This window comes from Chelonia mydas, chromosome 2 (genome assembly GCF_015237465.2).
Source record: "Chelonia mydas isolate rCheMyd1 chromosome 2, rCheMyd1.pri.v2, whole genome shotgun sequence".
Lineage (NCBI taxonomy): Eukaryota > Metazoa > Chordata > Testudines > Cheloniidae > Chelonia > Chelonia mydas.
The window spans coordinates 10,252,032-10,268,091 of NC_057850.1; the positions used below are offsets into that span (position 1 = coordinate 10,252,032).

A 16,060-nucleotide genomic window follows, 5' to 3' on the forward strand; every position below is an offset into this window, starting at 1 on the left:
GAAGAAGTATTCAGGTGTGAGGGGTGTACCTGGCCCTTTGTGGTCCTCTATTGGAGGCCCATCAATCCTACTATATCCTCCTCTTTCCCCCCAGGAAGGAGCAGCAAAGGTGGGTCCTCCAGGCCTACCTAGAAAGGCTGCACGGAAGCATAAAATCAGAGCCTAGTACGCTGAGATAAAAGGAGCTCCAGGGCCTGAGGTGATCAGTTCCTGGCTGGGACAAGAAGGGTGAGGAAGGGTGTGCTGCTCTGGCCGCAGGAGCTTGACTGGCTGCCTTTACTGGACCTAAAAGAGAGAGGACCTGAAATTTCTACCTCCCTTAGGGTTAAAGGGACTAGATGGGAAGAGGCCCAAAGAAGGCAGCAGCAGCTAATTGATGGGCTTAAAGGAAGCAGTACTGTACATGGCTGCTGTTTATAGGGTTGGGAACTGGAATAGTGGGTGTGCCTGGGTTCCTCCACCAGTCACTGGGGAAGTGACCTAAGCCCTGAGAAGGGGACAAAGCTTGTTTAGAAGCCTGAGTGAAGGGTGGGATTTAAAGAGCCCAGAGATGGGGCTGAAGACTCTGGTGAGGACCAACAGTTTGTTGAACTCTTGGCTACACCGGAAGGGGTTCATTCATTTTGACTCTGTGAGTTGGCTAGAGGGAAAAGACACTGAAGAGCTGAGGAGCTCCTGGGGATCCCCTGCAGCTCCCCAGCCACCACAGGAGGGTGTCCCTCCCAGCCACGGGGCAGGAGCCACAGCTCCCAGCCACAGTAGGGCAGGGTGCTCAACCCTCCTCCTTCCCCATTTTGTCATGGACATTTTTAATAATTGCCCGTGACCTGTCCATGACTTTTACTAAAAATGTCTATGAGAAAATCGTAGCTTTAGCTATCAGTTGCTGAGGTTAAACTAACTCCAGCTGTTTGATTTACAGCAATAACTCCCTCTGTGTTATCTAACAAAACTTTTAAATAAGTTAGCTGTTGGGTAGAACCCTGGTATAACGGGGGACACTCACCTCTTGTAAGTGCCTCTTAGAGGCTGGGTGTGATACTACAGGACAGCGGTGGCAGCTGAGGAGCTGCTGGGGATCCCCTGCCACCCATGGGGACTGGAGAGCTCTGGGGACCCCTGCCACTCTTGGCGGCAGGAGTACCCTGCAGCTCCTGGCCACCAGGGGAGATGGGGGTACCCTGAAGCTCCCAGCCGCTGTGGACTGAAGTCCATGGAGGTCTGCAGAAGTCACGGGTTCCGTGACTTCTGCGACCTCTGTGACCAAATCGTAGCCTTACTGATAGTTTACAAAAGGCTAATGGCAGAATGTTTTAATCTCATGCAGCGTGTGTGTGTGTTCTGAGCAAAGATTTTATGTATATATAATTGGCTCACAATTAGACAAAAACCTTAAATTAACTTTCCTCTTCTTCCCAATAAAAACAAAGATGTGGACCAAGGCAGAGTTTAGGGACATTTTTCCTTAATGTTTCTTGTAACATATGTAAAATTTTGTCTGTAAAATAAAATTGCACGGGGGTTAATAAATTGATTTAATTACCCTGGAAGAAACATCTAATATAAACGTACGCCAGTTTAAATCGTGCTTAAACAGATTTAGTCTGAAGTAAATTATCACATGAAGCTAATTTGATCCAAATTCAGTTGAAACCTGTTGGTGTATATATTAAGTGTTTGCTTCAGGATAATTAGATTGTGTGTGTGAGAGAGAGAGAGAAAGGTTAAGGACTGGAGGCTTTTACTGGAGTATGGCAAGACGTGTATGACAGAGGTTTGTTACAATTTTCTAGTTTTAGCTTCTCATAGGGCATTTTCCACCGACCATGTCAATGCAATGAACGCCTGCTTACCGCTCATCCTAGGTTGTTTTACATCTTAAAGGATTGGGAGTATCCACCCGCTCCTTTCATGTACACTTAGCCACCATCATGGCCTTTCACCCTTGTATGGACAGCCACTCCGTTTTCACCCACCCATTCATGAAAAGATTCCTGAAAGGCCTCTAAAATCTTTACCCTCACATACAGGATCCCACTCCAGCTTGGGACCCCAGCCTGGTACTTCGCTCCCTTACTAGACTGCCATTGGTTCAAATGGCAATGTGCTCTGGTATTCATTTATCCATGAAAACAGCATTTCTCATCATTATTACCTCTGCTCGATGGGTAAGAGAAATTGGCGTGCTCATGGCATAACTCTTGTACACGATTTTTAATAAAGATAAGGTTACCTTATTTCCACACCCAAAATACCATCTTCTTTCCATCTAAATCAACCAATCCACCTTCCCTGCTTCTTTCCAAAACCAAACAGCAACCAGCAGGAAGTGGCATTGCATTTTATCAGGACAGAACTAAACCTTTCAGACAGTCACCACTCTTATTCCTATCAACGGTGGAAAGATTGAAAGGCACGGCTGTTTGTAAACAATGTCTTTCCAAGTGGATGTTGCAGTGTATACACCTCTCCCACCACCTACACAATAGACAGCCTCCTCCTGGAACTCAAGCACATTCCACTTGGTCTCTTGCCACGTCGATTGCCTTTCTCAACGTTTTCAAAGCAGCCACATGGGCGTCTGCAGACACTTTTAGCCATCTCTGCGTGATTAGTCATGACATAGCATCAGATGCCCTACTAAGACACACTGTTCTATCATCTGTATTAATTAAGCCACAGCCCTCCAATTAGGGGCACTGCTTTATAGTCACCTACAGTAAAGCACCCATAGACACCTCACTCGAAGAAGAGGTTACTCACCCTGTGCAGTAACTGAGGCTCTTTGAGATGTGTCCCCCTATGGGTGCGCTACCTGCCCTCATCTTCTCTGCTTTGGAGCTGAAAGATAAGCTCTTCAGCAGAGAAGGAACTGTGTGGGCGTTGAACCACACACCGATATATATATAGATGCTGCTCATGGCGCAAGACGGAGAGGTGCGTATGCGCTGTCCAATAGGCTCTGCTACCAAAGATCTCCAATCCCAGGGGCAGGGGGCACTACCACACCCGCAGTGGAAAACCCACAGGGACACACATCTTGAAGAACCTCAGTTACTGCACATGGTTAGTAACCTTCTCTTCTGTTAATGCCACAAATGCCAAGTTACTTAACCTTTCTCTGCCTCACTTTTTTCATCTCTAAAAATTAGAATAACAATACCGACTAAAATGGGGCACCATGAGGCTTATTTCATTAATGTCTAAGGCCTGGCCTACTCTTAAAATTTGTCAGCATAGCTATGGCACTCAGGGGTGTGAACAGTGCACACCCATGAGCACCATAGGTATGCTGACCTAGCCCCTGATGGAAATATAGGTAGGCAGATGGAAGAATGCTTCTGTTGCCCTCGCTACCATCGCTCAGGGAGGTGGTGTTTGTATAGTGATGGAAAAACCGCTTTTCGTTGCTGCAGACTGTGTCTACACTAAGGGATTATGCCAGCACAGCTATGGTGCTGTAGCTATGCTGCTATAGTCCCCACAGTGTTGACATGGCCTGCTGTTGTGATTTTCAAAGGAACTTAAGGGAGTTAGGTGCTCTACTTCCATTGAGCTTTGAGTGCTTATCTCCCGAAGGCTTGTTTGAAAATCCAACCTGAAGCATTTTAGGTTCTTGAATGAAAGGACCTATATATGGTCAAATTATTCTTATTACTCCATTCTTATTTAATATGTATTTTGTAAATGGAGAAACTGAGCCACAGAGAAAGCAACTTCCCTGGAATCTTACACTGAGTCATTGGTAGAGCTGGGATCAGAAGTCAGGAGTTCCTGTCTCCAGCTACTGTTCTCTAACACTTGATATACTGCCTTTCATTATTACTCCAAAGGGAATTCTGCACCAAAAAATTTAAAATTCTATGCAAAAAAAAAAAAATTATGCACACAATATTTTAAAATTCTGAAAATTTTAATTTGTCAATAAATAAATGTGGCTCCACAATGGCAGTGGGGAGTACAGGCCACTGACTGCATTGAGGTGGGAGATCACCCTGAAGTCCCCTCCTCCCCCTGTACAGGGACTCGGCAGTGAGGCTGCACCTGACCCTGACACAGTGCAAAGGCTGGGCCTGCCCCAGAAACACCCCGGGGCTCTGCACCAGGTACACCAGGTATGAGTGGGCAGGCTCAGCCCAGCAGGATCCCAGTGTGGAGGGGCTTGGTGTGGGGTGAGAGGTTTCTGTGTTGCGCAATCTGGGTGTGGGCAGCTCAGTGGGGGATCTGGATGCACAGAGGCTCATTGGGTGGTTCCAGATGCGGGGGCAATAGGACTCTGCAGAGGATCCAGGTGAAGGTGGGTGGGGGAGGGGGCTCAGTGGGGGGTTGGGTGCTGGGGAAGTGGGGCTTTATGGGGTGGGGGTGCAGGTGAAGCTGGTTGGGGATTACTGGGGTGGGGGTCTGGATGTGGGAGGCTCATTGGAGGGGTCCAGGTGTAGGGGGGTAGGGTCTGTCAGGTTGACAGTTGGATGGGCCAGCTTACCGGGGGGAGCCCCAGCTGCTGCCAGGTAGATGCTGCATGCCGGGCTCCTGCTTCTCCCTGTGATTCCCCTATTCCCTTTTCTTTTCTAACCCTTCCCCTCACTCCCACATTCCCCTCCTCCACCCTATTCCACTCCCCCTTCCCCTCCACCCTGTCACTCCCCCTTCCCTCATTTCCCCCACACTCTCCTTACCCAGCCTCACCGCGGGCACTCACTGTTGCACAGAATAGAAAACAGGAAGGCTCCCACCACACAGAGGGGGAGCAAGAGTGGCACTAGGATCCAGGAGGCGGCATTTGGCTGCAGAGTCAGTGGAGCCGAGACACAGCCTCCTTCAGCTGGGCGCTTGCAGAATGAGGGAGGGCAGTGGCATGTAATCCCGTGTGCGCCCCCATGCCTCACCTCTGTTTGGAGGAGGGCAGTCCCCCCCCCCCCCCCAAAAAAAAAAAAAAAAAAACTGCACCCATGGTTGCCCCCACCGCTCCCCCTCCCCTCTGTGCGGCTTCCCTTTGCTTCCCTGCTGTTTTTTTTTTTTTTTTTTTTCCAGGGAAACAGGAATTCTGTGGGGGGCGTTTTCTGTGGGTGTGAGGTCACGCAGAATGCCCCCAGGAGTACGTTATAGAGGTTAATATGCTGGACTGGGTTTCAGAAGAAAAAAGTTCAATTCCCAATTCTCCCATTGGCTTCCTGTATAACCTTCGGCAACTCACGTAATATTCCTATGTTCCTCAGTTCACTATCTGTATAATGGGCATAATTGCGCTAAGACTATGGTGATGGATCAGTAGAGAGACGGTACTGGCCAAGACTAAACTTTTTTCTTTGGGCCAATTAATCCCTGGTACAATTCCAGTGAAGTCAGTGGAGTTATACCAGGGATGAATTTGGCCCTCCGTATTCCTCTTATTCCTGCTAGTATAACATATGGAAAAAGTCTCACTGAAATCTCTTACTTCATCATATTCTGCTTATTCTATCAAACTAGAATGTGTAAATAAGATCTTTAAAAATGTTTATCATTTTGGATAATGCGTGTTGGTTATTACCAAATTTAAATTGTGATTTGCAGCACTTACTTTAAAAGTTTATAAGAGCTTCTTACAGCCATGGATTATGGGCTACCCTTTGGACCAAGTGCATTTTTATTAAAGAACTCTGTAAAACATAAAACTTTTTGTAACATCTGATTCAGACAAGACCATCTGTGAAGAAAATAACCTGAGAATGTTGGATTTAAAACCCTACATATTTTAGGGATGACTGTGCTTTGATCTTTTTCAAATGGGTCTGGATTCAGTAGTAAAAACTTTGATCCAAATCTGGTTTAAATCAGCAACTCATTGCACCTGTGCTTACTTATATTAGGTATGAGTTTGGCCCTTTAACTTCTATTCATCCATCACATCCTCTCTTACAAGGCTTACCTTTATAATAGTCTTTTAAAATAGCTGTTTCTGTACACGTTAGGATTTTGGGGTTCATGTTTTTTAATAATATACAGAATGAATCAAATACGTGACCTAAAGAAATAAAGGCAGTAAGGTAGCTACCTAAATTAGGCAGTATCACGGAATGGGTTAAGCAAAAGTTCACTTTGTGGTTAGTGGAATACAAACACTTGAATCACGTGTCTTTTTATTTCCATCAAGGATGCAAAGTTACTGCCAGACAAGTAGTCAAGTTTGTAAAAAGATAAAAGAACCAATCACAAATGAGGGGCTTTGTAAATTGAAACCTGATAAAAAGAAATGGACATAACTTATCTGACCATGGATTATTTTTATACTATTCTTTCAACAGAAGATTTGTTATGTTTATCATTGTCATTGTTTCTGGTATCCGTTAAGTCAAGGTTACAGTAAAAGGGTGAAAAAAGTATGGAAATGTATAGTTAGGGTCAGCTACACAACACTAGGGGTATGCTACACTGCAAATTAAACACCCATAGCTGCCCAGTGTCAGATGACTTGAGCTTGCGGGACTCAGGCTGTGGGGCTGTTTAAGTGTGGTGTAGATGTTCGGGCTTGGACTGGAGCCCATGTTCTGGGATCCTTACCACTTGTGGGCTCCAAAAGCCTGGAGTCTAGCCCAAGTCCAAACACCTACACTGCAATTAAACAACCCTGTAGCTGAGTCCTGTGAGTTCGAGTCAGCTGATGTGGGCCAGCTGCAGGTGTTTAATTTGCAGTGTAGACATACTCTAACTCTCTTCCCCTTTAAGCCTTTGTACTTTGCATGTAAGGAGGAGACATTCTGATGGAAGTTTAAAGTGAAAAAAAAAACTCATAAAAAACTCTCAGCCTATGGCTGTTGGAAACCTTAAATTTTTATGTGCATATTTTATCAGTAGAGAATTCCCAGTCTGGGTTTCATTCAAACTGGTGACCTAAAGATGAAAGGCTCCATTTCCTATTGTCCTCTTCTGAGTAATACAATTCGCTCCACAAGACACATTATCTAATGTATAATGTTGTTCTGGGAGGAGTGCAGAGGCAGTAGATAGTATAGTTTCAAATTGCCTGTTGTACATTCCCAACTGATAATGGCTAGGGAGCTGTCCAGTAAGAATTACTGACCTTTCTGCTTTATTTTTACTTACAATTTTTTGACTGAAACAAGCTAATCGTCACAGCTAATATAAAAAGAAAAAGAGGTCTTGTGGCACCTTAGAGACTAACAAATTTATTTATGCAACCATCTGGTTCTATCACTGTTAACCTTATCTTCTCTTTGCCATTCCTTCCAGTTGCCTGTTACATCCACTGGATGCCTTTTGTTTATGTTGAAATTGTAAGCTCCTTAAGGCAGGGTCCATCTTCTAGTGTTTTTTGTTTAGCATCCCACTACAGTGGGAACTTAATTGGGACTTCTGGGAGCTACTAAAATGGAAACAAAAGCATATTTTCAAGAAGCCCTAATTATAGTTATAAAGTTTAAGAACCTCTCTCTCATCAGATGTCTTTGCAATGTATAATAAAGAATAGAAAAATAAAGAACAATCCTGACTCTTAAATTTAGTTAGGAAAAAATTTTGTGTGTTACAAAACTTCCTCACATTCCTTTTTTAAACTTGACCTGGGAGTGGCAGGCTCTAAACAGGTTTCAGAGTAGCAGCCATGTTAGTCTGTATTCGCAAAAAGAAAAGGAGTACTTGTGGCACCTTAGAGACTAACACATTTATTTGAGCATAAGCTTTCGTGAGCTACAGCTCACTTCATGAGTCCAAAGTTAATCATAATATGTGAAAGAAATATCCTTTACCCCTCTTTGTACATGTTAATTTCCCTAGCACTCAAGTTGGCTTTATCCTTTACTAATTTACAAATCTTATTAAGAATAATGTTCTAGAAGACTGTTTCTGAATTCTTTTTCACATCATTTACAATGGATTAGCAGTAACAATATAAGCAGTACGTTGGAAGGGAAAGTCTGAACGGAGAGTCATGAATCCTAAGCAGACGATGACAACAGACCAGGCTCAATTCTGCTTATACAATAGCTGACTCCTTCATGTATTACATCAATATGTGTCTTTATATCTGCAATCAGACCATCATATTCCCAGTGGGACTGTCCACTTAATATAAGAGCACTGCCAACCTATAGTATTGCCTTAAAGGGGTGGGAGGTGGAAAGCACATTCATGGAAATAATAATTGTAATAAGAAGATGTAAACTAATAGATGGTGTTTCTCCACACTTCCCCCTTACATCTTTTTCTTTTTGTGCTCTCTTCAAAGTGTTAGATTGCTACGCAAAGCAACTCTATGCCCCTTCTATCTCCCCTGCTTTTTTGTGTCTTTAAATGGAAAGAATCATCTTGTTTTGTTTTCCAATTGTTGCAGGTGGAGTTGGAGGTCACGCTTCCAGGAGAAGGGAAGGACAGAATATTTAAGGTGGCTATAAAATGGATGTCCTGTGTGAGTCTGCAGGCTTTACATGATGCTCTTTCTGGTCGGCTGCCAAGTGTTCCTTTTGAAACTATCCAGGCTCTGGATGTAGTGATGAGGCATTTGCCTTCCATGAGGTGAGGGAAACACCGTGAGGGTCTTTATAAAATTATCTTATTATTTGAATTGTTTAAATGGTCATTCTAATTTAATGTGTATTTTCATGACAGCAGCAACTCTGTTTCTGTTGCAGCAGGTCTCTTCATGTGCAGGGAGCTAAGCGTGAAAGTAGCAGTAGCGCTGCTTTTGGACTGGCCTGGTCATCTTCTAGTCCCCAGTGCCTAAGACTACAAGCCTGCTTCCCCATATTCTGTACAGACTATATCTCCCCCTCCCCCCCTTGCACATATCAGGACTGAGGAAATATCCACCCCGCTTTCCTTGCATTTTTATATGGTGCTTTGGCTTGTGCAAAATTTAAAACTTCCCTCCCAGCAAGCTTTGAACCCATAGCATTTGCAGTCATAGCAGTGCTATAAAGTCTTTTACCACACCACTGTGTGAATGTTCTTGCCCTATCACAGGTCCTTGGCCTGGAGGAGGCAGGAAAGGGATTGTGGAATGAGGAGAGGTCCAGGTCTGCCAGCACAATGGCACTGCTGATTTTTTTGGCAGTCTCCCTATATGTGTATGTTGCCAGGGTTTTTTTATTTATTTATTTTGTATTACCATAACACCTAGCAGCCCTAGTCATAGACCAGGGTCCCATTCTGCTAGGTGCTATACAAACAGAGAACAAAAAGATGGTCCCTTCCCTAAACAGCTTACAGCTAAGTATCAGATGAGATAATGGATGCAGACAGAGGGAGTACGGTGAAATGATAGGGGTCAGTGTGATAGGCAGTGGTATCAGTGCACCAGCAGCCCAACTGTTGTCAAGTATTTTTTTTATGGGTATCATGGCAAAGGAGAGTTTTAAGGAGGATAATGAGGTAGCTTTGTGGATATTTACGAGGTGCTCCACCCCAGCTTGAAGAGCAGTATGAAAGGAAGCACAAAGGTGCTTGTTTGAAAATATAACAAGTGTGGGGTGGAAGCTGGCAGGGATGGGGTGGAGCCATTGGGGCAAGTGGATGGGTTAGAGGATGAGAACAGATGAGAAACTTTTTTTCTTCTTCAAGTAGTGTCCCTGTGGGTACTGCACTGGAGGTAAGTCTGTGCCTTTTGATTGGAGATTTTTGGTAGCGGTGCCTATTCAGCTTGCGCATGTACCTCGCACATCCTCATGCCCAGTGCCAAGGCTATACGGGGCTGCATGGGTGAACCACCCTTAGTTACCTTATAGCATTTATTGTTGTTGAAACGGTTGTTCCCTTGTGGTTTTTTTTCTTTTAAAAAAATCATAAAATACAATTTTTTTTTCATAGATCTAGTTAGTTAATAGTTTCCCCTTTTAGGAGTTACTTTTCAATATTTTACTTGGTAATGCCAGGCTCCCTGGGATTCAAAAGGTGCCTCTCCTACCATGAGACTATTCTGATCAGTGATAGACATTCCCAGTGCATCCACTGTTTGGGTGTTACTCGTATCCCCTGTAAGTGCAAGGTCTGCACTTCCTTCAAGGGTAGCTCTGAGGGGGTGGGAAATAGGGATATCAAGTTTAAACTAATGATTATGACCAGCTTTCGATACTGCCTGTACATAGACCTCCCAGTACCACTAGTGCCCTATCAAAATCAAGATCTCTGTCACCAGAAACCATTAGAGATGTAGATGGTACTGCGGCACCGAGTACATCTATGCTACCAAAGATGCTTCTCAACAGCATCTCTGCCATTCTGACAGGTTTCAGAGTAACAGCCATGTTAGTCTGTATTCGCAAAAAGAAAAGGAGTACTTGTGGCACCTTAGAGACTAACCAATTTATTTGAGCATAAGCTTTTGTGAGCTACAGCTCACTTCATTGGATGCATACTGTGGAAAGTGTAGAAGATCTTTTTATACACACAAAGCATGAAAAAATACCTCCCCCCCCACCCCACTCTCCTTCTGGTAATAGCTTATCTAAAGTGAAGGAGAGTGGGGTGGGGGAGGAGGTATTTTTTTCATGCTTTGTGTGTATAAAAAGATCTTCTCCACTTTCCACAGTATGCATCCAATGAAGTGAGCTGTAGCTCACGAAAGCTTATGCTCAAATAAATTAGTTAGTCTCTAAGGTGCCACAAGTACTCCTTTTCTTTTTGCGAATACAAACTAACACGGCTGTTACTCTGAAACCTGTCAGAATGGCAGAGATGCTGTTGAGAAGAGTTCTAAGCCTGCTGCGGACCAACACTTGATACCGGTAACATGCAAGTCAACAGTACCAAAACTGCTCAGCTACCTACAGTACTGATGAAATCTGAGCCGACTTACTTTCATGCCAAGCGCTTGGTACTAACTGCATTGGGACCAAAGCCATCTTCCACAGGTTCTCACTTGCTCCCATCTTTGATACCATTGGTACCACAAGAATTAAGGTACCCTAAGGAGAGCATTTTAGATAAAAATTTTGGACTAGCCTATAGCAACACTTTCTGGTGAATACTATAAAAGTGGGGGTTTGCCATTAAAGCCCCAAATTCTCCAACCCTTTGGGCAGAAGTTATGGCTACCAGAAAGGCTGTCTCATTTATAAAGCCAATAAAGAACACCTAGCTAGAGGCTCAAACGGTTGGAGAATTGGGGGCTTTAATGGCAAACCCCCCACTTTTACAGTATTCACCAGAGAGAAAGTCTTGCTATAGGCTCGTCCAAAATTTTTATCTAAAACGCTCTCAGAATTTCATATTAATCAAACCATTAATCTCCTGGTTTTTTTCCTGAGAACCACAATGGGCTAGTCAAGAAGCCATATTCCATAGATGTCAGGAGGGTATTAGCCTTTTACCTAGATAGAAACAAACCATTTAGAAAATCTCCCAGACCATTGGTATCTCTTGCAGACAGAAAGAAGGGTTCAGTAAATTTGAAACAGAGTTTATCTAAGTGGATCTCCAGTTGTATTAAGATCTGATGTTCAGTCCCCTTTGAGTGATCGCACATTCCACACAAGCACTATATACTTCTATAGCATTACTTAAGGATATGCCGGTTGCAGATGTCTGTAGAGTGGCACCTTGGTCCTCTGTTCATACTTCTTGTAATCATTAAGCCTTGGTGCTGTTTGCTCTGTAACCACATAAAAATGTTTGCTCTAAAATGTAGACCCTCCCCCAGTCAGGAGGGAAGCATTGCCAAGTGTGAAATACTAGTTTACCCCAAGAGATGTCGTCTCCTTTCCAATAAAAGGCCGATAGACACCAGACAAGCCATTGTGGAATATCAGTGGACAGACAATTTGTTGTTTGCTCCCTCCATACCCAAGTAGAGGAGATGTGCAGAAAGATTTGTCCCATCAGCTTGAGCTCTGGCGGAAGGGAATAAAAATCCCCATCAAGAAGAAATTGTTATCCCTGTGCTGTGTGGACTTCAAGGAGGGGGCAAGACTTCTAAGCATAAGTGAGGGATCCCCAGCTGTGTAGCTTGGGTTAGCTCTAAAGGACCTATGGAACTTGCACATTACAACAGCTATTACTTTTTGAAACCTAAGACGATAACTCATTTGTTTGTATGTTTACCTGCTTTAACCTTGTAAATAACTCCTCATTTCTTTTCTTAGTCAATAAATCTTTAGATCATTTATTATAGGATTGGCTTCAAGCATTGTTTTTGGTGAGAGATCTCAGATATAACTGACCTGGAGTAAATGACTGGTTCTTTGGGATAACCTGAACATTGTTGTGATTTTTTTTGGTGTAAGGGACCATCTGTCACAAAGGCAGGTTTGCTTGGGTGGCAAGATAGATCAGAGGACCTAGGGGACTGTCCATGACTTCATGTTAAGGTAGTTAAAGTGCTTTAGGAGTTCACACTTGATACTTTATTTGTGAATTCTACACTTAGATTTCACCATCAGTTTGGGGTTTGTGGTGTTGTTTGTAACAGTCTGCCCTGAGGCTGGTACTCATGTTCATGTGCCACTTCAGACAGCATGACAAGTGAAATGAACGGCTCTTTTGGTGAGTGGAGAATTGAAGAAGAGGTGAAGGCAACGAAACTAGAGCTAAGGGGTTGGATGGGTCATCAGCCTGGAAAATGAAGTCACTGAGGATGAGTGTGGGATAGTGTGAAGACAGGAAGAGAGAAAGAGAGTTAAGAGACTAAATCAGAGAGGATGACTACTTATGGATGACTATCAGCAGACAGTTTATTTTAGTCATCTTCATGGGCCTTTTTCAAATTTTAATTAATCTAATTTACTTAAATGTTTTTATCACCTAGGATTTATTTAAATAACCTGTTTCTTTGTGTTGACATTTGCTAATGAATAAAGTGGCAGCTCTAAGGCCAGATTCTGATCTCAGTTACACTGGTGTAAATTCAGACTAAGCTATTTGATTTCAAAAAGGAAATTGCAAACAGAGATCAGGAGTGAGCTACTATCTTTAATTTATGTGACCGAAGGAATTCTTTAGGTGCTCAAATAAACAGATACTTAAATTACAAAAGCAGCAGAATAGCAGTTTTTCCTGACCTGAGCCCTTCAGTATAGGCCTGCAGGAGGGAACCAGAAGGACCTAAATAATCCTGTCAGTGAAAATATGGAAATTGGAATCTTGTACCCAAATTCTATGTGACTTTTTTTTAAAATGCCAAAGACTAATTTTTCTGAGCAATGACATTTACTTGATTTAGTAAAAATATCAGAGTCGAAAATACAGATGCTAATTGGGACACTGATATGTGTGAATATTTTATGGCTGCTACTCAAAACTAGAATAGAAACCAAAACTGATTAGGAAGCAGGGAATAACATTTATTAGAATGGCTGAACTTTGCAGTTTTAAAGCCCTAAGTAATCAAATGTAGAAAAAATCTACATTTGATTACTTAGCTCTTTAAAACTGAAAAGTTCAGCTATATATATATATATATATATAAAGAATAACAAAATATACATAAACATAATCTTCTCATAATATATTAACCACTTGCTGCCTAATCTTAGCTATGGTTGAAACATTTAATTATATATAATATGAATGGTTACAATATAAATCAATTACTTGTATTACACAATTTACAAACACATTTTGCATATAAAAATCAGCTAGTTAAGGAAAAATTATTAAAATAAGGTAATAGAAGCAAAATCCAGAGGAGGGGGATAGAGACAGAAGGGGAAGGAAGTGAGCTGAGAGGAGCAGGAGGTGGTGGGGAGTGTGTTTAATAGGATCCTTCAGATACTTCCAGAAAAGCATCCAATATCACTGAGAATTTTTCAAGGGTATTTCTGTTATGGAATACAATTCTTTCCATGGTGGCGAAGCTTACAATATCTATGCTCTGGTCTTCAATTGTTGGTCGCTTTTTGGATTTTCAGTTAGTGCTCTGCTTAGCCCAAGTTTTTCAGATTTATTGAGCTTCCCATTAACATCCATTAGATTTTAAATTACATATTTAGCTTGTAACACAATTTTATTTGATAAGAAAAAATTAACTGCAATTCAGTTCTGCCCAAAACCTACGAGTATAGGAGCCTTCCCACAGCATATGGGTTAAGTTAGTACCTGCTGAATCACAGTGCCAGCATTTGACTGACTTAGTGGCACCTGTTTTGAATAGTCGGAGAGAGATCCACTGCATCCTCCATATGATTTTCTGCTGGATTAATTTTAAATTGAGGTCCAAAGAGCAGTTGAGAGCACTGGCTAAAATTTGTTTCCATCGGTTAGCAGAAAATTATTGCCACTGCTTCTTAATCTCTAGATTGAACCTTTATTTTAATTTTGTAAAAGGAAGGAAAGTATCGTTTTCAATAAATTGACTGATGGTCAAAATCCTTTTTCTAATCCAGTCTGGCTAAATGATGGAGTTGCCTGCTATACAGAGTTTCGAGTTACCCCAGATAGAGGCCTTGGTATGCAGAAAGGGTGGTTTTTAAATTTAGTAGACCTACTGTCCCAAGTATTTGTGGCTGCCACAATAGTTGGTAGTTGTTCTGGAGGGAATTGGTAGTAATCCGAGTGCAGTGCATTGGAAAGGGGTAAAGGGCAGAGCCCTGCGTGGATACAAAATCCAATCCAAGATCAGCGAACACAGTCCACGGATATCCTCATCCACAGATTTGTGGGGCTCTAAACCTAAAATTTGTATCCGAAACCTTATGTGATCTGCAAACATGATCTGCGGATATGAAGTGGATATCTGCAGATTTTCAGGGCTTTAGTAAAGGGGCAACCAATTCTGCGTCCAGCTGAAGCCCATCTGGGGCTCTAAAGCACAAGGGAATGAGCCACAGTGCTGCTTGGCTAAGAATTATTGGCTGATAAAGTTTAAAGTTGGGAGATCTAAAACTACTTGTTTCGATAGGGAGCTGTAATCTTTGTAAGGAGATTCTGGGTTTTTTTACCAGAATGTCAGAAGAATGACCTGAACATGTTGGCAATTTTAGTAAAATAAAAGTGGATCTGGACAGAGAGGAAATTCAGAATAAAAAAGATTCTGGGAAGGACATTCATTTTAATTGTTTATTTTTCCCCAGAGGAAGAAAGGTAGTGCTTGCCATTTATTTAAATCATTTCCTAACAGCATGATTAATGGGTCTGAGTTAACCTTGACTGTTTTTAATTTCCTTCAGGAACAGGATGCCAAGATATTGGAAGTTTGTTGCCATCTAAATGTCCCTATAGGAGAGCCACTTCTTACTAAATCCCATGAGATTTTTATTGCTTTCAGTTTATCCCAAATTATTTTGTAGCCAGAGGATTTACCAAAGTTATGTATTGTTTGTAGGATATTTGGAATAGATTGATCCAGATTTAATAAATAGGAGGATGACGTCTGTGTATACAAGAATTTTTGTCTCCAGAGTCCCTGACTCAATCTCTTGAATACCCTGGTGTTCCCTAATTAGTACTGCAAGTTGTTCTAATGCTAGATTGAACAGGAGGGGGGAGGAGGGGCATCCCTGTCTAATTCCTCAAAACAGATCAAAGGAGGGGGATATTGTGCTGTTAGTTAGGATATGAGAGTTAGGATTGGAATATAACAGCTTTATCCATGAAATAAAGGATTTCTCCACGCAAATTTATCCAGGGTACCAAACAAATATTGCTAGTTCACTCTGTCATAGACTTTCTCTGCATTGAGTGAAATGATTCCATGGGAATTTCTAGAATGTTGATGGAATGCCATAACATTAATCAACTGCTGTGTTTTCTGAACCATGCCTTTTTAAAAAAAATCCCACCTGATTAGGATGAACCATATCACTCATTACTTTTTCAAGCCTCATAGCCAATATTTTTGAAAATATTTTTAATTCAGTATTTATTAAAGAGATGGGTCTATAACTGTTAGAGTTTTGCACATCCTTACCCAGTTTAAGTAGTACAGTAATTAGGGCTTACCTCATAGTAGGAGGTAAGCTATCTTTCTTCAAGACATCTTTCTTTGTAAATGCATAATAGCTTAGGGAACATAATTTCTTTGAAACTTTGATTGAATTCTATCGATAGGCCATCGGGGCTGGGGGTCTTTCCTGGACTCCTTTCCTCCATGGCCTTGATTATTTCGTCTGATTACAAGGGAGAGGCTACTCTG

General features: G+C 42.2%; 1 protein-coding gene across 6 annotated transcripts in view; it reads left to right on the forward strand.

Moving 5' to 3' along the window:
* AGO2 (argonaute RISC catalytic component 2) overlaps positions 1-16,060 on the forward strand; it is a 113,606-nt gene that overhangs the window by 43,293 nt on the left and 54,253 nt on the right. For 3 of the 6 annotated variants that reach the window (XM_043539042.1, XM_037891964.2, XM_043539043.1), the window contains one exon: positions 8,330-8,511. In XM_043539042.1, the coding sequence (XP_043394977.1) occupies positions 8,330-8,511 (182 nt within the window). Of the gene's footprint in view, positions 1-8,326; positions 8,512-16,060 lie in introns of all 6 variants that reach the window. The other 3 variants (XM_043539041.1, XM_037891963.2, XM_037891967.2) reach the window with 1 other exon arrangement.